General features: G+C 47.0%; 1 protein-coding gene across 2 annotated transcripts in view; it reads left to right on the top strand.

The window, feature by feature from the left end:
- Dnah2 (dynein axonemal heavy chain 2) overlaps positions 1-22353 on the top strand; it is a 111525-nt gene that overhangs the window by 48080 nt on the left and 41092 nt on the right. For both annotated transcript variants that reach the window (XM_040748946.1, XM_040748948.1), the window contains 17 exons: positions 1880-2041; positions 2133-2236; positions 4731-4887; positions 5400-5482; positions 5589-5769; positions 6120-6258; positions 9321-9538; positions 10016-10117; positions 10620-10745; positions 10962-11072; positions 11314-11502; positions 12130-12233; positions 12329-12518; positions 13172-13352; positions 14407-14534; positions 14866-15018; positions 15245-15370. In XM_040748946.1, coding sequence (XP_040604880.1) covers positions 1880-2041; positions 2133-2236; positions 4731-4887; positions 5400-5482; positions 5589-5769; positions 6120-6258; positions 9321-9538; positions 10016-10117; positions 10620-10745; positions 10962-11072; positions 11314-11502; positions 12130-12233; positions 12329-12518; positions 13172-13352; positions 14407-14534; positions 14866-15018; positions 15245-15370 — 2454 coding nt within the window. The remainder of the gene's footprint in view (positions 1-1879; positions 2042-2132; positions 2237-4730; positions 4888-5399; positions 5483-5588; positions 5770-6119; positions 6259-9320; positions 9539-10015; positions 10118-10619; positions 10746-10961; positions 11073-11313; positions 11503-12129; positions 12234-12328; positions 12519-13171; positions 13353-14406; positions 14535-14865; positions 15019-15244; positions 15371-22353) is intronic.

Genomic DNA, 22353 nt, shown 5'->3' with positions numbered 1-22353 from the left:
CCAAGTTCTGCTGTTTGTTGGGGCTGGAACTCGGCCCCCTCCTTCAGTTTTCTGTTGTTGATGGCTTCCATTACTGTTTCAGCTTTTGTTTAATTCCTTTCCACAGGTTGCAAGCTTAGCTGGGTGGGATCTTGCCTCTTGAGGTCCCTTTTTCCCATTTTAGCATCAGGCTTTTAAAGTTTTTTTTTAAAATCTCTTTGAGCACTGGACTTTGCTCTATTACACTTCCTGGTGTTCCTTTTCTCCTCAAATTTTACATTTTGTATTTTTCCTTGCTCAGTTTGCTCCTTTTCATTATGGATCTGCATAAAAGTGACCACTAATAGCCACACAACAGAGTCAATACTAGGTTGTCTTTAAATCTCTTCTGCCAACTCCAGTTTAATCCAAAACTCCTCAATTTAGTTTTGGGCGTATTTTTTTGACAAGGGAAGAAAGCAGACACATTCTTGTTCAAAATATCAAACACAGTCTCTAGGCCCCTTACTAATATTCTTCTCCTCTGAAACCTCTTCAGCTGGCTCCCACACCCCACATGACCCTCAGTACAGTCTTCCATGCTTCTGCTAGAGTGGTGCGTTAAGCTCCACTTGAAGCATCAAACTGCTTTTCTAGTCCACAGTCCCAAAGTCTTCCAAATTCCTCCAAACAAAAGCATGGTCAGGCCTGTCACAGCAATACCTAAGTCCCTGGTACCACCTTCTAATCCTTCTCAAGGAGTACCATTTAAATATATGAGCCTGTGGGCACCATTCTTATTCAGACTGCCACAGCTGGAAGAACATCCACATGGAGACTCACATAGTCTGTAATTCCAGTTCCAGGGGATCCAATGTACATACATGCAGGCAAGACTCTTGTACTCATAACATAAAAAGTAAATCTTTAGCTGGGCAGTGGTGGTACACGCCTTTAATCCCAGCATATGGGAAGAAGAGGAAGGCAGATTGCTGTGAGTTCGGGCGCGCGCGCACACACACACACACACACACACACAAATAAAAAATAAATCTTTAGAAAAAGATATTCTAAAAATGATTTAAATACCCCAAGCAAAAATTTTCATTACCACAAGAGGAAGTCATGTTCCTATCAACAGACATCCTCCATTCCCTCTCCCCTGCCCACACCAACTATTAACCTATTGTCCAGGTGTATAGATTGGCCCATCCTGGGTATTTCCTACCAATGGAACAATGTGGCCTTTTGCCTCTGATTCCTTTCATGCACATAGTGTTTTCATAGCTCATGTATGTTGCAGCATGTTTTAGTATTCCATTCCTTTTTATTACTCTCCAATATTCCATTGTTTGTTGGTCCATCTGCCAGCTGACTGTATTTTCTGCCTTTTCACTGTAGTGAGTAGGGTTTCTATGAGTGTGCATATTCTTGTATTTGTTTGGGCACCTGTTCCTAATTGTTATGGGTGTAAGCCTAACAATAAAATTGCCAGATCATATGGCAACTCTCTATTTAAGTTTTTGAGGCACAGCCAAGCAATTTTTCCACAGCAGCCATGCCATTTTACATTCCCAGTGGCAAATGGATGAGAATTCCTATTTTTTTTTCTTGCTGTCCTTGCCAACACGTATTTTCCTTTACAGGTTTTTTTTTTCTTTTTTGTTCTAGCCGTAGTGGGTGTGAAGTGGTATCATACTGAGGTTTTAATTTGCATTTTCCTAAGACTCAATGCTGAGGAGCATCTCATATGCTTAGCATTTGATAAGCCCTTGAGGCAAGAGAGTGGAGGGAAAATGTGAACTGGGAGGCAGCAGCATCATCAGCTGGGCAAGTGAACAGCCTGAGTGCGCTGTCAGGGAGGGGGAGCGAAGGGGCTGCCCTGCCTGAAGCTCTCTGTCCGCCTTCCTGTTCCCAACAGGAGCTCGACGCCCTCCAGCAAGTGTGGGAGATCACTCGCGACTGGGAGGAGAGCTGGAACCAGTGGAAGACGGGTTGCTTCCTGACCCTGCAGACGGAGGCCATGGAGTCCATGGCCCATGGGCTGTTTCGTCGCCTCACAAGACTAGCCAAAGAGTATAAGGTACAATGGGAGACAAAATGTCCCAGCCCCAGCTGAAGAAGTGGGCAGCTCCAGTGCCATGGGTCTTCTGATGTCTCCCATTTTTGTTCAGGACCGAAACTGGGAAATTATTGAAACCACTCGCTCTAAAATAGAACAGTTCAAGAGGACCATGCCCCTTATCTCAGACCTGCGAAACCCGGCCCTCAGAGAGAGGTGAGGCTGCTCTTGTCCAGCTCTGCCCTCTCTAGTCTCTACCCTCTCCTGGATCTTTCAGTTGTCCAAGTAATTCATTTCACTTCATTTTTTTTCTTTTTTTGCATGTGTATGCATGTGTGTGATATGTTTGTGCTTGCTTAGCTGGGTATGCATACCCATGTGTTGAAGTTAACATTGGATGTCTTTTTTCGATCATTCTCCACTTTATTTAATGAGGCAGAATCTGAATCCAGAATTTCTCAATTCCAGCAAGTCTGGTTAGCAAGCCTCTGTCCCTGAGGAGCCTCTGTCACTGCCTCCTAAGGGCTAAGATAATGGGCAACTGCCCTACCTGCCCAGCCTGTTCTTGGGTTCTGTGGATCTGAACCCTGGTTCTCACTCTTGTACAGCAAACACTTTCATCCAATGTGCCATCTCCCTGGCCCCAGTTCATTTCACCTCTAGGAAGTGAACCCAGGGCTTGCGAATGCTGGCACTATATGGCTAAGCCCTAGCACTAGCCCAAATTGGCCTCAAACTTTTAAATTACATTTATTATGATTTATCATGTGTGTGTATGTGCCACAGCTCCAGTGTGGAGATCAGAGGATAACTTGTGGGAGTTGGTTCTCTCTCCACTGTGTGGTCCCTAAGGATCAAGGTCCAACTGTCGGGCTTGGTAGCGAGTACCTTTCCCTACTGACCCACGTCACTGGACCCAAATTTGCCTTTTAATTGTCTAAAGGCATGCATTTGTAATGTACAGAATGACGTCTTGAAGGGGATATACATTGTGGGAAAGCTACACTAAAGTCGATAGCCTACTATCAGCTCGAATACTTGTTTCTTCTACTTTGTGGAGAGAATGTTTGAGATTTACTTTTTGGGGGTATGCGTTCATCTGTGTGTGAAGGGGTGCTTGTGCCTGCACCTGTGACTGTGTATATGTGTATGAGGGCTTCCTACTCCTGATCCCCCAGTACTGTAGTTACAGGCGCACTTGGTCATGCCTAGCCTTTTATAGGGGTTCTGGGATCTGAACTTAGGGCCTCATGTTTGCACAGAACTGCTTTTACCCAGGGAGCATCTCCCCAACCCTTAATATTTATTCTTAGGCTGGATGTGGAGGTGCAACCAGCTTTTTATTAGGAACAGTTATAGGTGTGAGAACCTAGGTCAGGGGCTGGAGAGATGGCTCAGCAGTTAAGAGCACTGGTTCTTGCAGAGGACCTGGGTTCAATTCCTGGCACCTCCATGGCAGCTCAGAATCATTTGTAATTACAGTTCCGGAGGATTCAGTGTCTTCTTCTGACCCCCTTGGTCACCAAGCAAAGGACTCGAACATAAAGTAAAATTAATGGTGGCGCACGCCTTTAATCCCAGCACTTGAGAGGCAGAGGCAGGTGGATCTCAGTGAATTCAAGGCCAGCCGGGTCTACATAGTGAGTTCCAGCACAGCCAGGACTACACAGAGAAATCCTGTCTCAAAACAATAGAAAAAAGAAAAAAGAAAGAAAAAAAAAAGAAAGCTTGACCTGTTTCAAAGTCACAAGCACATTTGTTCATTTGTCTTCTGACACCAAGTTTTCCAAGTTTAATCCCTTTAAACTACCAAGAATTTATTAGATAGTGGGGGGATTACAGTGAGCATTGGGAGGACAGAATAGTTTGGTAAGTCGTGTTTAGATCAATATGCATTCAGTAGAAAACCTTTTGTTTTTGCGTACCTCTAGTGTAGTGTTTTTGGCCATGTTTTACCCCTAAGTGTTATGTGGGTAAGTCTAACCTTAACCTCTCAATTTCTAAGTTATGTAACCTCCCTAAGCCTAAGTTTCCTCATATGGGATAATAGCACTTCCCAGTATGGAGTGCTTGTGGCAATTACAGAGTTGCACGGGAAGCACTTAGCCCAGCACATGATCTGCCACAGATCTGCGCTAAGATGTTGAGTGTTCGTGTGCACACCTGCTTTAACTCCTTCTCCAGAGAACTGACTCCTGGAGGTGACACGTCAATCTTTGTATCCCCCATGGTGCCTAAGATTGCCCCATAGAGCCCCTTTAGCAAGATCTGTTGAATCGTGAATTAACAAAAAACCAGAATTATAATGTTCCAATGGGAGGAAGCAAGAAGAGAGTTTTTTTGTTTGTTTTATTTTGTTTTTGGGGGGAAAGTTTTTTTTTTTTTCCCCGAGACTGGGTTTCTCTGAGGCTTTGGAAACTGTCCTGGAACTAGCTCTTGTAGACCAGGCTGGTCTCGAACTCACAGAGATCTGCCTGCCTCTGCCTCCCGAGTGCTGGGATTAAAGGCGTGTGCCACCAACGCCTGGCTCGGAAAAGGTTTTGTTTGTTTTTGTTTTTTTATTAAGCAGTGCTGGGTGTGGAATGCTGAACCTCACACTAGTTAAGCAGGAACTTGACTGAGTCACATTGACAACCCCAGGGATCAATTGACACTTGCTAGTAGGTCCTAGAGCTGGCCTCCAGGTCAGACTTCCTGTTCTGGGCTGCAGGCACTGGGACCAGGTCAAAGATGAAGTCCAGCGGGAGTTTGACCAGGAATCAGAGAGCTTCACTTTGGAACAGATTGTGCTCCTGGGGATGGATCAGCACGTGGAGAAAATAGGGGAGATTTCTGCCTCTGCAACCAAAGAGCTGGCCATAGAAGTGGTATGATGGCCGGGCGGTGGTGGACACCCCTTTAATCCTGGCACTTGGGAGGCAGGGGCAGGTGGATCTTAGTGAGTTTGAGGTCAGCCTGATCTACAGAGCGAGTTCCATGACAGCCAGGACTGTTACACAGAGAAATGCTGTCTCGAAAAATAAAAACAAAACAAAACAAAAAACCAAACCAGCCGGGCATTGGTGGCGCACGCCTTTAATCCCAGTACTTGGGAGGCAGAGGCAGGCGGATCTCTGAGTTCGAGGCCAGCCTGGTCTACAGAGCAAGTTCCAGGACAGCCTCCAAAGCCACAGAGAAACTCTGTCTCGAAAAACAAAACAAAACAAAACAAAACAAAAAACCCGAACCAAAACAAAAGAAGCAGTATGATGATGTCCATACCCCCTCAGCCTCCTATGTACACACTTCTAACTGTGCCACATTGGAGGCCCCTCCTCGGTCCCTGTCACCTCTGTGGACTATATACATGGTTACTCTGTCCCCCAACTTCTCTTCACAGGGATTGCAAAACATTGCCAAAACTTGGGATGTGACTCAGCTAGACATAGTGCCCTACAAGGACAAGGGCCATCACCGGCTCAGGTAGAGAGCTCCAGATGAGGTTGGCACATGCAGCCTGAGTCTCGGAGTGATGGCAAGGTACTGGCAGGTGGGGTGGGCCTTGTTCCTTCTAGCCCTTGTTCCCCAGGGGTACAGAAGAAGTATTCCAGGCACTGGAAGATAACCAGGTGGCTCTGTCAACCATGAAGGCCTCTCGCTTCGTGAAGGCCTTTGAGAAGGATGTGGACTACTGGGAGCGCTGCCTCTCCCTCATTCTGGAAGTCATTGAGATGGTGCTCACAGTACAGCGACAGTGGATGTACCTAGAGGTCAGAACCCACAGTGCCTGTTCTCTCTGTACTCCTGCTCCAGCTCTCCTGCGTGCTTGGAGCCTAGAAAGTGACGTACTGCTGGTGTCCTCTCACCGTCTGAGACAGCCTGCTGGCTCTTGTCTCTGTATCGTATATTCCCACCCGGGCAAGCCTTTGTTCTTCCAGATTTCCATTTTCCTCTTGAGCTGTGTCCTGAATTCCCAATCCCAACTTGGCTTTTAGACCTTGGGCATTTTGCCATAGTTTCTAATGGTCTGACTCTTCTGCTCAGTTGCTGTCTCTGTCTGGAGGCAGAGTGTGGAGGGTGCGTGAGAAACGGCCTCTCATTCCAACTCTGTGCCCCTCAGAATATCTTTCTTGGAGAAGACATCCGAAAGCAGCTGCCCAATGAGTCAGCCCTATTTGACCAGGTCAACAACAACTGGAAAACCATCATGGACCGGATGAGTAAAGACAATAACGCCCTCCGGAGCACCCACCACCCAGGTGAGGGCTCCACAGGCAATTACTCCGACAGCCACTTCTGTTTCTATTCATTTGTGAGGTCATGGCCACATGCTCCATCTCTAAAAATGATTACATCATCACTACCTTAGTAGTTATGTTTAATACCATTGCTACTGTGAGTAGTAATATCACCACTACTTAGTAACATTTGCTGATATTAGTCATAAATCATTACTAATTATTTTTACATAAATCAAGATAAACGGATGCTTAGGTGGAATATCATGTAATGCTTTAGAGCATGGACTACAGAGTTAGCCTTGGGTTCAAAACCCAACACGGGCTTTATTGGTGGTGTGCACTTGGCAGCTTGCTCCCTGCACAGGGCAGTTTCCTCATCTGTCCTGGGAGTTTTTGGAAGGACCCTAAAGGAGACTCTCACAGTGACTCTCACAGTACGGTAGGGGGTGCCAGAGTAACGCCCTGGTCTCAGCAGTGCTGACAGAAAACTGCAGACTGCCTGCACGGAAGTGATCTAGGTAAATGGACTGACTCACAAAGCCTCGAAAACCACCATCCCATTGTTGAATATAAGCAACAAGCATCTGGCCCTTGGTTTCCGAGTCTTTCTGTGACCTCCAGGGGTCACCTGAGGTCACCCAAAGACTCCAATAGCCTGCAGACACTATGTATGCTTGCAGGGTTCACACTCAAACAGAACCTGGGGGAGAATCCCAAGGGCTGGGGATGAAGACTGGGAGGGAGCTAAGACTTCTGGGAGCTTACAGATATGAACACATCTTTTTTAAAATCTCAAATTGGCCTTTGTGGTAGATCTTTTTCTTTTCCTTCCTTCCTTCCTTCCTTCCTTCCTTCCTTCCTTCCTTCCTTCCTCTCTCTCTTTCATTTTTCTTCTCTTTCTTTCTTTCTTTCTTTTTTTTCTGAGACAGGGTTTCTGTGTAGCTTTGGGGCCTGTCTTTGAACTCGCTCTGTAGACCAGGCTGGCCTTGAACTCACAGAGAATCGCATGCCTCTGCCTCCCGAGTGCTGGGTTCAAAGGCCATGTACCACCACCACCCAGCTCTTTTCTTTTTCAGATAGTCAAAGGGGTATGTTTACTTCAAGAACACAATCTTGAGTTTGGACTCTGCACATTCAGTGAATGTGTGGGTGTGTGGGTTTGTGTAGTATTGTGTGTTTTGTGTACATGTGTGTGCCTATGTTTGCCAGAGGGTGGGGAGTGACTTTGGGTGTCTTCCTCTATCACTTTACCTTATTTCTTCATTTTACCTTTTTAGACTTATTCATTTATTATATATACAGTGTTCTGTCTGCTTGTATCCCTGCAGGCCAGAAGAGGGCACCAGATCTCATTATAGGTGGTTGTGAGCCATCATGTGGTTGCTGGGAATTGAACTCAGGACCTCTGGAGGAGCAGTCAGTGCTCTTAACCTCTGAACTGCCTCTCCAGCCCTATTTTTTATTCTTGATATCCTGATTTCATTACAATATCTCTTTTTTCCTTCCACGTCCTCCCACCTAGCCCTCCCTGCTCTCCCTCAAATTCATGACCTCTTTTTTCGTTTTCACTAATTGTTATTGCATGTGTCTATGTGGAGCCATATATGTTCCTAATTGTTATTGCATGCGTATATGTGTAACCATATATGTTCCTAGTTATAACCTGTTCCATCCATAGAATGTTTCCAGGACTGACCTTTGGGCTCTGGACAATCAGCTGGTGTGTTCTTCCCTGGGGAAGGCCACCCCTCTGCACCCTTCCTCAGTTGCCTGTAGTTCTTCATGCAGGGTTAAATCCTCAGGGCTTTCCTCCATCCAGTCTGGCATGTCCATTGGCATCAACCTTTTTTTAGATCATATTTGGGCAGTCATGTTGGTGAGACTTTATGGGTATAGCTTCTGATATTACTAGGACATACAATCTCACAGCAAACTCATGGTCCTCTGTGTCTTGCAGTCTTTACGGCCTCTCCTCTGCAGTGTTCTCTAAGCCTTAGGTGGGCTCCACAACCCTGCGTTCTAACGGGTTGTGTTTTTCTGCAGCGGTCTCCATCTGTTTCCTTGATGAGTTGTGAGGGTATAAGGACAAATGTTTATAGATTGTTGTTAGGGATGATGGTGCTTTAGTAAATCAGTGGTTGTAGATTCTCCTCCAATAGCTGTGACTTCATGGCAATGAGTAGCAGTTAGCTAGGTTTCCAGAACCAGGCATGGCTTCCCTTTTGTTGAGTGGGTAGCACCAAGGTATGCATGACACTACTGCAGCCTTCGGGTTATCATACCGTGCTGGGCATCTATAGGATTTGTAGGCGTCAGAGCTGGATAGGACTGTTGGTTGTCTCCCTCCTTTGGAAGCTTGCATATCGTCTGGTACCATGACAGCTAGTCCTTAGGGCTTATTCAGGTCAGTTCCAGCTCAGGGGTCTCTAGACCCTGTCTCTGAAGTACATGATGTCTTCAACAACGTACCTTCCACCTCTGGGGGGTAGCCAAGGGCTACAGCAAGAGGCTGCATGTTTTGGGAATCTCTTGAGTAGCCCTGGCTTTGTGCTGGATCTTATTGCCATTTCACAGGCAAAGAGGTCAAAATTCAATGATGTTAATGAAATTGTTGGTGAACTAAAGAGTGTTACAGTGGTGGCCTTTTGCCCCCTAGTTGAGTGCCCTCTGTGTTGTGTCACAATTGCTTTCATTGTGTGCCTGTGATATGTCTTTAACGACTTGGCTTGTTGGACTGTGTAAAATGCAGAATCATTTTTAATTTTCAGAAACTTGAGTTGAACAGTGAAGCTCCAAGTTCTTAAGTATAATAGGTCTATTGTTCTAAAGACCAGTGAGAAATGAGTCAACTAATATGCCTAATTAATAATGTATAGGTTCTCCATATGTAGTAATGGGTAATGAATAAATGAAGAGAGTGGGATAAGTATGCATAGGAATTGGGGATATTTCTCTGTCTCCAAAAGCCCTTGTGGCAATCTGAACCTCAAGCTTAAGCGGCATAAGCAGAGCTGGGGATTTTAGGTCTACCCAGGGCAACTGTGAGAAGGCTGCCCAGTGTTATTCACCCTTGTCCCCAGACCTCCTGGAAACTCTGATAGAGATGAACACAATCCTGGAGGACATTCAGAAGTCTCTGGACATGTACTTAGAGACCAAGCGTCATATATTTCCTCGCTTCTACTTCTTGTCCAACGATGACCTGCTGGAGATTCTGGGCCAGTCCCGTAACCCGGAGGCCGTGCAGCCACATCTCAAAAAATGCTTTGACAACATCAAAATGCTGAGAATCCAAAAGGTCAACAGAGGGGGCCATGATGGCAGTGAGGGCTGGGAAGCAGTGGTGACCTCAAGGGATTTGAGGCTTTGGAGGGGACCACACTCTCCTAGCAGGAGAGTGGCATTACTTAATGATTGTAGCTCCTCACATAGAACTTTCCAGAACTGGCAATGCTGAGAGGAGGGGAGAGAAAAAAATTACCTTTAAAGGACACAAATACTTCTTGAACAATGGTTCTCAACCTGTGAGTCTCAACCCCCTTGGGGACTGAATATCGGATATTTACATTACGATTCATAACAGTAGCAAAATTACAATTCATAATAGTAGCAAAATTACGGTTATGAAGTAACAACAGAAATAACTTTTTGGTTAGGGTCACCATAACATGAGGAACTGTGTTTATGGGTCACAGCATTAGGAAGGTTGAGAACCACTGCTCTAGTAGGTTACCAAGAGTGAGGTTACAGCATGCATGACTTGTCTATTCTGCAGGTTGGGGGCTCCAGCAGCAAATGGGAAGCAGTAGGAATGTTCTCAGGAGATGGCGAATACATTGATTTCCTCCACCCAGTGCTTCTGGAAGGACCTGTGGAGGTGAGTGGGAGCAAAGGTCTTAGAAGCAAACCGTCTTTCTCTTAGAAAGTTTGCTTGGTCACAGCTGTAATCCCAGCACTCAGGAGGCAGAGGCAGGTGGGTCTCTGAGTTTAAGCCCAGCCTCGTCTACAGAGTGAGTTCCAGGACAGCCATGACTGCACAGAGAAACCCTGTCTCGAAACCAAAGAAAGCAAGCAAGTTTGCCTGGCTCCCGAGGAGAGAACGTTTCCATGAAGGGGGACGAGCTTGCTTTGAGCTTGCTGTTGCCTCACTCACATGTGTCCCTGACATTCGTCACCCCTCCTTAAGCTTAAATTTCTCTCCGATGCTCCAACCCTCTGCCTCCATATCTTTTGGAGACCCGCACCAGCTATTGCCTAACTAGGCTTTTTCCTCCTGGGACATCAGCCCCCTGCTGTCTTATTTCCCTTGTGCCTTCTCTTGGGGAACCTCAGCCACTGCCCCTTGGACTGAGCCCTTTGTATTATTTTGCTCTCCCTAGTCCTGGCTTGGTGATGTGGAACGGGCCATGAGGACGACCCTGAGGGATTTGCTTAGGAACTGCCGAGTGGCCCTCAAGAAGTTCCTCAACAAGAGGGACAAATGGGTGAAGGACTGGGCTGGCCAGGTGAGCTGGGGCTACACAAATGGGGGACAGTGGGGCTAACAGAGCAGCGGGGGGCGGCGATGGCTGACCCAAGGCGCAAGCTCCATCCTTCAGGGCAGACTGGGCGTAGTAGTAACACTGAGTTCTAGAAGAAGCTGAAACTTAAGAAGGGGCTGTATAGGTAGGTATGTGGCTAAAGACAGGGCCTAGGAATCAACTTCTGTCCCCCCCCTTCAGGTGGTGATCGCCGCTAGTCAGATCCAGTGGACAGCTGATGTCACCAAGTGCCTGATGACAGCTAAGGAGCGGTCAGACAAGAAAATTCTCAAGGTTATGAAGAAGAAGCAGGTGGGGAACTCAAGTGTGGGACAGGACAGGTGTGTAGGCGGTGACTAGCGTTAGAGCTGGAGATGCAGGGGTGCTCCGTGACGGAATGCTGGGAATCCCATGGTGTGCAGAGAGTTAGGCTCTCCTGTGTAGAGACGGGAATTACAGGGGGTTGGCATGGGGTTGGGGACAGCAGGACGGGATGTGCTGCTCTTCTTGGCCCCATTGCTCCGTCTGCTCTTGCCTATCGTCCATCCCTCAGGTGTCAATACTAAACAAGTATTCAGAAGCCATCAGGGGAAACTTGACCAAGATCATGAGGCTTAAAATTGTGGCTCTGGTGACGATTGAAATCCACGCCCGAGATGTGCTGGAGAAGCTGTACAAGAGCGGCCTCATGGATGTCAATGCTTTTGACTGGCTCAGCCAGCTTCGCTTCTACTGGGAGAAGGTGTCAGATGGGTCAACTCGCTCCTCCCTTATCCCCAGACTGACCCATAATGCTTTCTTGCTTTTTATTTATTTATTGGTTTTTGGTTTTTTGAGACAGGGTTTCTCTGTGGCTTTGGAGGCTGCCCTGGAACTAGCTCTTGTAGGCCAGGCTGGTTTTCGAACTCACAGAGATCCGCCTGCCTCTGCCTCCCGAGTGCTGGGATTAAAGGCGTGTGCCACCACCGCCCGGCTCCCATAATGCTTTTCATTCACCGACACGTGCTATAGTCTAACCCAGCCTTTTGTTCTTTCACGGCGTCTTCCTTGCAAGGTTTTAGCTTTGTCTCACTCCCAATTCAGGAGTGGCAAATAGTTACTCCAGGCAATACTCCCTACAGATGCCACTTGATGGTGACTCAGAGCCCAGGCATCTGTTTCTGTGGATGGGGGTGGGGGAAGACATGCAGTATGGAACCCATTTTCTGTCTAGGCCCTAAACCATCCCTCCCTTTTAACTCTAAAACAGAACCCCTAATCTACCTGCAGCCCCCCCCCCCCCGACCTCTCTGAGCCCTGCAGGTAGCCATTTCTAGCTCTGCTCGTCCCCTTAAACCCATGTCTGCCTCATTCTGTCCTGTTTTCCCAGGATGTTGATGACTGTATAATCCGCCAGACCAACACGCAATTCCAATATGGTTATGAGTACTTGGGGAACTCTGGTCGGCTGGTCATCACTCCCCTGACGGACAGGTGTGCTGTGGGGGTGAACAGGTATTTGGGGGAGGGGCTGCAGAGAAGACAGAATCTTTCAGGAGTCTGACCCAAGTCATGTCTTCAATCCTCAGATGTTACATGACATTGACCACGGCGCTGCATCTTCATCGGGGGGGCTCCCCTAAAGGCCCAGCAGGCACTGGAAAGACAGAAACAGTCAAGGACTTGGGCAAAGCGCTGGGGATATATGTCATCGTGGTCAACTGCTCTGAGGGCCTGGACTATAAGTCCATGGGCAGAATGTACTCAGGACTGGCCCAGGTCAGTACCCTGCCTCCCCCGTCCTAAAGGCCCTTTATACAGCTGGGCGTTGGTGGCACACCCCTTTAATCCCAGCACTCGGGAGGCAGAGGCAGGTGGATCTCTGTGAGTTCGAGACCAGCCTGGTCTACAAGAGCTAGTTCCAGGACAGCCTCCAAAGCCACAGAGAAACCCTGTCTCGAAAAAAAAAAACAAAAAGGCCCTTTATACATCTTTTAGTACCTGAAAATCAACTGAAGCCCAACTCTGGTTTACACCATTGTAGCTTGCAAGACAGCCTTGCCTGAGGTAATTCTTATAATCACAGTAAAGAAGTGAAACTCCTTCCACTCCCTGAGTTTCAAATTTCATGTTTGCAAAACAAGATCATATAAGGATTAAATAGAGTGTGTACAGAAACTGCCCAGCACACAGGCGCTACTCAGTGCACCCAAGTTCCAAACTATAGGTGTTCTAGCCACACCTTTGGCTGCTGTCTGATGTAGAGCTCTGGCCAGAAGCTATGGCACTGTTACTCTGGTTCCCCTGGCCCTCCTATTTCAGAGGTCACCTTTCCTACCAAAGCATTTTCAGAAAGAGTATGTTTATCATGGGTCTAATGCCTCAAGACATCTCTCTTGCTTCAGTGAGTTCGCCTCTCTCCCCTTCCACAGACTGGAGCCTGGGGCTGCTTTGATGAGTTTAACCGTATCAATATTGAGGTGTTGTCCGTGGTGGCCCAGCAGATCCTGTCCATCCTATCTGCCTTGACTGCCAACCTTACCCGTTTCCATTTTGAGGGTTTTGAGATAAATCTGGTGTGGTCTTGTGGGATCTTCATCACCATGAATCCTGGTTGGTGGCAGCAACTAAATGACATGGAGGGGCGAGGGGCAGGGCATGGGACTGGGTGTCTGGGATAAGTATTGTGTCACTTTCCCTCTCTGTGCCAAAGTGCTGAGCTATGAAATGCTTGACTAAAGTCACCTGTATTCGTCAGCTTTCCATTTCTCATTGCTGTGACCAAACCCCCAAGGAAAATTTAGCTTAAGGCCAAAGGTTAGTTTTGGCTCCACAATCTCAGCCCGTGGACCTTCATTTCTGAGCATTTGGTGAGGGTGAGGTGGGATGTCATGAAGGTGTGTGGTGGAGCAGGATTGCTCATTTAATGGTGACCAGAGAGAAGGGAGGAGGGAGAGGAAGGAGAGAGAGGAGACAGAGGAGAGAGAGAGCCATTGATTCATGGGTATACTCCAATGATTGACTTTTTTCATGTAGACTACACCTTCTCTAAAGTTTCCATTAATAGCCATAAGTCTGTGAAGAACAGCCCATGATGAGATCAGGACCCTGTGATCTGGTCTACTCACTTGTAGAAGGCTCTGCCTCTGAACCTGTTGTGTTGGGAACAAAGCCTTTAGGCGACATTTCAGATCCAAATGACAGCAACAGAAGGGAAGGAGGACTATAAGCACTTCCTCTTCCTGTTCTCCCAGGAGGGCTCTGTAACCATTAGGTGTCTTGATGGAGCCCGAGTCTTCCCAGTGGGCTAGCTCCTTGCTTTGCTGTCTATCCCTTTTGGAAAATGGAAGACTCCCCAATGGCGTGGGGTTTTCAGTTTCATCGAGGCCCACTGGGAACAACACTGGGGGAAGGGTCCAGGAGGACGTCAGATCAGAGCCACAGCTGTGAGCCCTGTAGGGCTGAGCTCAGCAGCTCTGTGGTTGCAGTTGGAAATGGCCACGTGGAAAGTGAGGCGCACCTAAGGGTGGGGGGAGGAGGAGGCCAAGGCAGAGATGAGCAGGGATTGGAGCTGGAGCCCCGGAGAATGCTAGGGACAGAGTTGAGATATTTGGGAGACCAAGTGAGGACAGGGAAATGTGGTCGAAACAAAGAACTTTGCCCCCAGGCTATGCTGGCCGCACAGAGCTTCCTGAAAACCTAAAGTCCATGTTCCGCCCAATCGCCATGGTGGTGCCCGATTCTACACTTATTGCTGAAATCATTCTCTTTGGCGAGGGTTTTGGCAACTGTAAGGTATTGTGATAATCTATCCCTCCCAATTATTTTATTTCCCTTACATAATTATTCCCTGGACAGAGGAGCCCCCAAAGGACTCACAATCCATTTATCCCAACAGGAACTTAGAGAACTGTCAGTAGGTTGTGAAGCCAGAGGAGTTCAGAGGGGGCGGCGGTCTTCCTTCCATGATGTCCCTAACCCATAAGAGCCCATCCACAGGTGCACTGTACAGAGCACCTTCTAGATGCTTCAAGTCCCTGACCTAGATTCTTGTGTCTGTCACTGTTCCCAAATAAAAAGGGGATTTGTGGAAGCTGAGCCGTTGTTTTCTCTGCACGATTCCCAGATCCTGGCCAAGAAGGTGTACACGCTGTACTCACTGGCTGTGCAGCAGCTCTCCAGACAGGATCACTACGACTTCGGCCTGCGTGCCCTGACCTCTCTTCTACGCTACGCTGGCAAGAAGCGCCGCCTACAGCCGGATCTGTCCGATGAAGAGGTAGGCCAGGCACATGGCCCTTGGACCTTTGTCTCCTCCGTCGTGGCTGGTCTGATGGTGTCTCCATGATAATTTTTCAGACTCTTTCTTTTCCTTCTCCAGATAGAGATACTCCATGAACCTGTCCTACCACCTCATGCTTTGTCACCTGTGCGGTCCCTGCTGTGTTTCCAAGGGTCAGCCCTGGCATAGCCACTGTTCTTAGGTCTCACTTTCCCCCACACAGGTTCTGCTGCTCTCCATGAGGGACATGAACATCGCCAAGCTGACGTCAGTGGATGTTCCATTGTTCAATGCCATTGTGCAGGACCTTTTCCCCAACATCGAGCTGCCGGTCATAGACTATGGCAAGGTATTTGCCTCTGTGTGTGGGTGTGGGTGTGTGTGTGTCAGAGGACAACTCAGGAGGCAGTTCTCTGCTTCCATCAAGTGGGTCCTGGGGATGAGGCTCAGATCATCAGACTTGGCACCCACTGAGCCGTCTTGCTGGTCCAGTATTTATTCTTTAATAAGCTCCATGACCTCGTGTGCGACTGTGCATCTGGGAACAGGAAGTGTGATGTCCTGAACTTTTGTCATCTACTAGGTGTGACTGAATGACATAGTTGGCTCCTCCTTGGACACACGCAATCAGCTTCCTCTCTGACTCATATCCTGCAGGATCACCTGCTCACCCCTATCTCTCTCTCTCTCTCTCTCTCTCTCTCTCTCTCTCTCTCTCTCTCTCTCTCTATCTCTATCTCTATCTCTATCTATCTATCTATCTATATATATATATATATATGTATATCAGACGGGCCTTCTATTCTCAGAGGTTGGCCTGCCTCTGCCTCTCCTCTGCAGGTCACTACATCAGGCTCAAGTTACTTCTACTCAGCAGATCCTTCACTGAAACCTCAGCTGCATTGGCTATGTCCATTAGCCCTCTCCTTTCTCCTGTCCTCATGGTGGGAAGTTTGAGGAAAGTCCTTGGGAGCTGTATAGATGTGAAAGCAGAGGAATGGAGGAGATGTAGAAATTGCCAGAACTTACCTCTCTGTGTTATGTACTGCACATGCTCTGAGCTATCTTGTCTGCTGAAATGTTAGATTGAAACATTAAAAAACAATCATCTTCTTAGTGCATTGCTAAAATGGCAAGAATTCCAGGGGCTTTGGTGCAGGGACAGTGAATGGAGAGACTTTGAGAGGCAAGTAAGTTCCAATACTTTTTCCCATGAGAATTTGTCAGACTAAGGCACCAGGCATAGGAAGGAAAGCAGCCCAAGTCTGGAGGTGGAGCGGAGAGCCCTGAGCTGTGGAAGCCTGGTCCACAGGGACACGCCCCCAGTCAACAGGAAACAGAGGGGGAGGCGGGGGGGGGGGAGACGTGCGTGCACACTTGTCTGAGCCCTGGTGATGGGAGAGACGTCAAGGCTTCACGGAGATTTCTTCAGCTCAGCCTCACACTGTTATCATTTATCCTGCTGTGTAATTTAAAGCCTGAAGTTTAACATCGTGGGTGGTTCGTAGGTTCTCAGTGCCCCCAGGTGACTGGCAGAAGCGGAGGGGAGCGATTTCTGGAGGAATGAAGCCTCAGCTCGGGTGCAAAAGAATGAATGCCAAAGCGAGTGGGCAGCAGAGCCCAGATGGTGGTACAGGGATGGAAGCTGGAAACAGGGGCTGAGAGTGGCAGCTGCTCACGGGGTCTTCAGATAGTGCGTCACTGAGAGAAAACTTTGCATCTGCTGTCTTTACTATTTTCTTAAGGAAATAAGAGAGAAGCTGTGAGCCAGGAACAAGAGACTAAGCAAACTGGATCGGAAAAAGAGGGAGTAGAATTGTAGAGATATTCAGGCATGTTTGTGCGTGTCAGCAATCTCAGCGCCCTCTGGAGGTGGTAGCAGGAACACAGTGAGTGCCGGACTAGCCAGATCTCCACAGTTCACCAGCCAGATCTCCACAGTTCACCACATGGTGCTTCACCAACGTCGTAACTCAAGTTCCAGAGGACCCCAAGCCCTCTCAGTCTTCTGCATGTGTATGGTGTACATAAACTCACGCAGACACATACACACACATCAGTGTTTCAGATGTAAAAGTAAAACTCTCGGTGGAGAGACAGAGGACTTCCAGCTAAGGAAATCGTCAGTTGTAACACACGGCAATGGTGCTAAAGACTGACTTCTAAGGCTGGGCATTCAGGAGGCAGAGGCAGGTGGATCTTTGTGAGTTCAAGGCCAGCCTAGTCTACAGAGCAAGTTTCAGGATAGGCTCCAAAACAATACAGAGAAACCCTGTCTAGAAACAAAACAAAAAAACCAGACTGACTTCTGACTTCTAAGGTGTGCTCATCATATCCAGAGGGCAGAGGAAGATGAGAAGGGAGATAGTTACAGGAGGCCCTAGCCCAGCCCTGAGGGATCTGGAAGTGGGGCAAGCAGGGTGGCGATTGCAGCTGGACGTCTGTGGCATCTAGGTAAGGGTGGGCAGGGTAGCACAGTAAAGTAAGGAGGGCCTTTGAGGCAAACTGTTTCAATGGTTAGATCTCCACCAGATGTGGAGATACACACCTGTAGTTCCGGCATCAGAAGGTAGAGGCAGGAGCATGACTACAAGATTGAGATTAGCCTGATCCTGATCTGTAGAAGTTCGAAGCCAGCCAGATTTGTTTAACAAGACTCTGTTGGGGGCGGGGGGGGAGCAGCTGTAAACAGTTGTATCTCTAAGATCTGGTGTCTTAATGATACTGGATGACGCTGCCTCCCCTGCTGGGTAGAGGCCTAGAAGATGAAAGAGCATGTGCTGGCCCCGGGGAACAGCAGGTATGAGTAGGAGTGAGCCGCATTAACTGTGGGAACATTTGCAGATTGGATGCTCAGACCTTCTGCTTTCTTTCATCTCTCAGCATCAACAACAGTGGCATCCAGACAGGAGGATTCTCTCTGGGGAATTCTTCTGACCCAAGAGGAATGACTAAAACATGGCAAGAAGGCCCCAGAAGTATTACCTGCAGGACTGCTCTGCTCACAGTCTGCAAGCCCCACACCAACACTCAGAGCTTCCATTTTTTCATCTTCTACAGTCATAAACAGAACCCGGGAGTAGAGGAAGGAGAATCAGGAATTCAAGGCCAACCTTGGCTACATAAGGAATCTGAGGACAGCCTGGGTTGTACAATAACCCCCTTACATATAATAATGTAATTATATATTATTATTACACACACACACACACACACACACACTTGAGCAGAAAACCAAAGCTCACTAAACACGCAAGAGGAGGCTGTAGTATGAGATGTTAGGTGTTAGTCGTGGGAGGGAGGAGGAAAGAGAGAAAGAGTGGGGACATCGAGTCAAATTCTTCAGGCAGGAGATCTTTAGACACAGGACAACAGGATGGTTAGGGTTCTGAAAGGAAGCCCTGAGAGAAGAAGCAACGTGTCTACTTTTTTGTTTGTTTGCTTTTGGGGACAGTGTCTCTGTAGCTTTGGAGCCTGTCCTGGAACTAGCTCTTGTAGACCAGGCTGGCCTCAAACTCACAGAGATCTGCCTGCGTCTGCCTCCCTAGTGCTGGCATTAAAGGTGTGTGCCACCACCACCCGCTTAAGGTGTCCACTTTTTTAAGGGTCTCTGTGAAAAAGATTGCTCTTGTATCACAAGCAGGCTTAGTCAATACGTGGCCTATGGTCCACGACAGAAGGAAGGGAGTGGGCATCTGACATTGATGCCACATGGCAGGAGTCACTCTCTGGATAGGAGATTGGGGCTTAGTTAATGTATGACTCAGAGAAAGTGATAATAGTCAGGCCGACCCCCCACACACACACACAGCAAAAGCACTGGGGGTGGCAGGGCTGGGGGTGGGGTGCTTCCTTGTCTGACTTGCAGCCCTATCTGCTTAGGACTTGGTTACCTGGAGGGCCTGAGTTCTCTAACAAAAGAAGCCCAAACAAACAAGAATGAGCCAATTGGAGAAAATAGACAGCCCAGAGGGAGGAAAGTGTAGCAAACTCAAAAAACATTACTGGTTGTCCCAGCTGGGTAGTGATGAACACACTTGTAGACACCAGTACTCAAGAAGTGGAGAGAGGATGGTTATTTGTGTCTATGCATTCAGGTCAGCCTGGGCTGCCAAGACCCGACCTAGACTAACACAAATGAAGAACCAGCTATCAGGGTTATCAGAAAATGAAATTCCAGTGAAATGCCATTAAGAAAGGACTATGTCAGAGAAACCTCAGACCAAGTGGGGAAGAGATAGGATCCAAAGAAAAATGTAGGCAAGCTAACATCCCAATAATTTCAAAAGTAGAAACAGAGAAAATGGAGGGAATGGGGTCCCCACATCTAAAGGGGAATTCTCACAAATGTGGGATAGGTCAATCCTTATGATGGCTGCCAATGTGAAATTTTAAAACACTGAACAAGGAGACTATTTCACAAGTTCCCAAAGAGGAAAAGAAAAAGAGTCAAGAGGCAAAAGACTAAAACAACAGCAGCAACAACAAAAACCAGGCTGTTCTGTGCCTCAATAATAATAATAATAAGTATGTTACTAATGGAGCAGCCTTCAAAATTCCAGAGGCAAACAATTTCTGACTTCAAATTCTATGTCAGCCAGCTCATTATATCGAAGGCTAGGTCAGCTACAGCTTCAGTTATGCTGATTCAAAACAAAGCCAATGCAAAAAGACTCTCTAATGTGTCCAAAAGCTGTGAGAGAAGAATGTGGCCGCTAAAGCCCAGGCTCGCACTGTGAAAGGTTAGCAGGGAAGCAGATGCAGGAAGCATGAGTCATGGAAGGGAAGCATACCTGATGTTTGGGATGATGGTGAAGAGGGACCACAGGATGACAGTCCCACGATGGGCAGAGGGAGAAGGCAATCCAGCTCAGATCAATGCTACCAAACCAGATGGAACATGAACCCTTTCTCTACAAAAAACAAACAAACAAAAAATCAAAGGCTGGCTGGGCATTGGTGGCGCACGCCTTTAGTCTCTGTGAGTTCGAGGCTAGCCTGGTCTACAGAGCCAGTTCCAGGACAAGCTCCAAAGCTACACAGAGAAACCCTGTCTCGAAAAAAACAAAAAACCCCAATCAAACAAAAAACCCAAAATAAAGCAAAAAAAAAAAACAAAAAAAAAAAACCAAAGTCTTCAGGAGGACTGCTTATAAAAAGAGAAGCTAGCCACACGTGGTGGCGCACGCCTTAATCCCAGCACTCGGGAGGCAGAGGCAGGAGGATCTCAGTGAGTTCGAGGCCAGGCTGGACCGACAGCCTCCAAAACAATACAGAGAAACCCTGTCTTGTAAAAAAAAAAAAAAAGAGAGAGAGAGAGAGAAGCTAATAACTGATATGGCAGTTTTTTCGACATGATTAATTAACTAGCAGAGTTTGGAGACAGCTTAGTGATAAGCATTTTGAAAAAACAGGTGAACAAAAGTCACAGTAACTGTTGGAGCCCTTAGGGAAAACAGAACAGTCTGGGAGAAGAATCTGCATCCTTATGCTGATGTGGGAGATGCACCTGAGACTTAGAGACCAGAGCATCCAAGAGATCTGTCAGCTAACTTCTCATCAAGAGAAAGCTAGGAGCCATGACAACATAGCTTTTAAGGCAAAAGCCTTTACTGGAAATAGAGGGTCACTTCTTGATAGTAAAACTTCCGACTCATCAGGAAGATAAAACAGATCTAATTTGGATGTACTTAATGATAGACTCAAAAGAACTAAAGCTATATTGGCTGAATTATAAGGAGAAATAGACAATCACATGACGATCTCAACTTTGTAAGTAGATCTGGCTGACTACAAATCACTGCCACGGAAGATTTGAACAACACAATGGACAACCTTGAATTAATTTGTATCTAAAGAAATTTCACTCATGAATCAAAGAATAGCCATTTCTTTTGAGCACACACAGAGCACTTGGAAACTCTAATGGTATAAGGGCCATGAATCAGCCTCAAAAATTTTGAAGGAACTTATTCATCTTAAGTATTCTGGTGACAGTGATAACTGCTGGTATCAGACAAAGCAAGCTTTAAATTTGTATTATATTTAGTGTGTGTGTGTGTGTGTGAGAGAGAGAGAGAGAGAGAGAGAGAGAGAGAGAGAGAGAGAGAGAGAGAGAGAGAGAGAGAGAGAGAGAGAGAGAGAGAGAGAGAGAGAGAGAGAGAGAGATGTATATGTATGTGATGGGCATGTATGCCAGAGGTCAGAGGACAATTTTGTCCTTCCATATTTACATGTGTTCTGGGGACCAAAACCTCAGGTCACCATGCTGGCATAGCAAATGCCTTTAGCCTCTACACCATCTTGCCATCACTAAAGCAAACAAACTTTTAGAAAGAAACAATATTAAAAAGTAAAGAAGAGGCAGTGGTGGCACATGCCTTAATCCCAGCACTCGGGAGACAGAGGCAGGCAGATCTCTGTGAGTTCAAAGCCAGCCTGGTCTACAGATCGAGCTCCAGGACAGGCTCCAAAGCAATACAGAGAAACCCTGTCTCAAAAAAGCAAAAACAAAAACAAAAAAAGGGGGGGAAAGAAAAAGCCAGCTGGCGGTGGTGCACGTCTTTGATCCTAGCACTCAGGAGGCAGAGGCAGGCGTCTCTGTGATTTCAAGTCCAGCCTGATCTTCAGAGAAAATTCCAGCACAACCAGAACTGTTACACAGAGAAACCCTTGAAAAACAAAAACAAAAAGAAGAGGAGAGCATTGCACAATGACCAATGTACAGAAAAATACAACAAATATGGGCTCATGCCTAAAATCTCAGTACTTAGGAGGATGAGGAGGGAGGATCACTATGATTTAAAGATAACCTGGGTTACATAATGCACTCTAGGCTAGCTTGGGCTATAGAGCAAGACTGTGTCTCAAAAAAAAAGAAAACCAAAACAGTTAAAGCAATGAAAAAAATCTCTGGGTATATATTCTATGCTGCTTCTTTTTGGCAAGCTCAGTTAAATGGATATTAGCCTTAGAAGAATTTAGTTAAGGAGATGCACAAACTTCATGTGTCTTGCAACTTTCTATAGTCTAAAAGTACTTTGTGTGACTCTTTTTTAAATTAACTCACCTTTATGCATGCCTATCACAAAGGCAGAAGAGAATGAATCCCCCGGAACTGGAACTATTGATGGCTGTGAGCTGCTATGTGTGTGCTGAGCTAAATCTAGGTTCTCTGGAAGAGCAGCCAGTGCCCTTAACAGCTGAGCCATCCCTCCAGCCCATGATAGGGAGGTCTTCCTGCATGGTAAAATTATTTTGTTCCCAACTGTATCTCTAGTACTTAGCACAATACCATAGAGACTCGATTTTTGTGGAATAATGCTAAAAAAT

This window comes from Mesocricetus auratus, unplaced genomic scaffold, assembly GCF_017639785.1.
Source record: "Mesocricetus auratus isolate SY011 unplaced genomic scaffold, BCM_Maur_2.0 Super-Scaffold_100007, whole genome shotgun sequence".
NCBI lineage: Eukaryota > Metazoa > Chordata > Mammalia > Rodentia > Cricetidae > Mesocricetus > Mesocricetus auratus.
The sequence above is the reverse complement of the archived record's forward strand: the minus strand, read 5'-3'. Positions and strand labels throughout refer to the sequence as shown.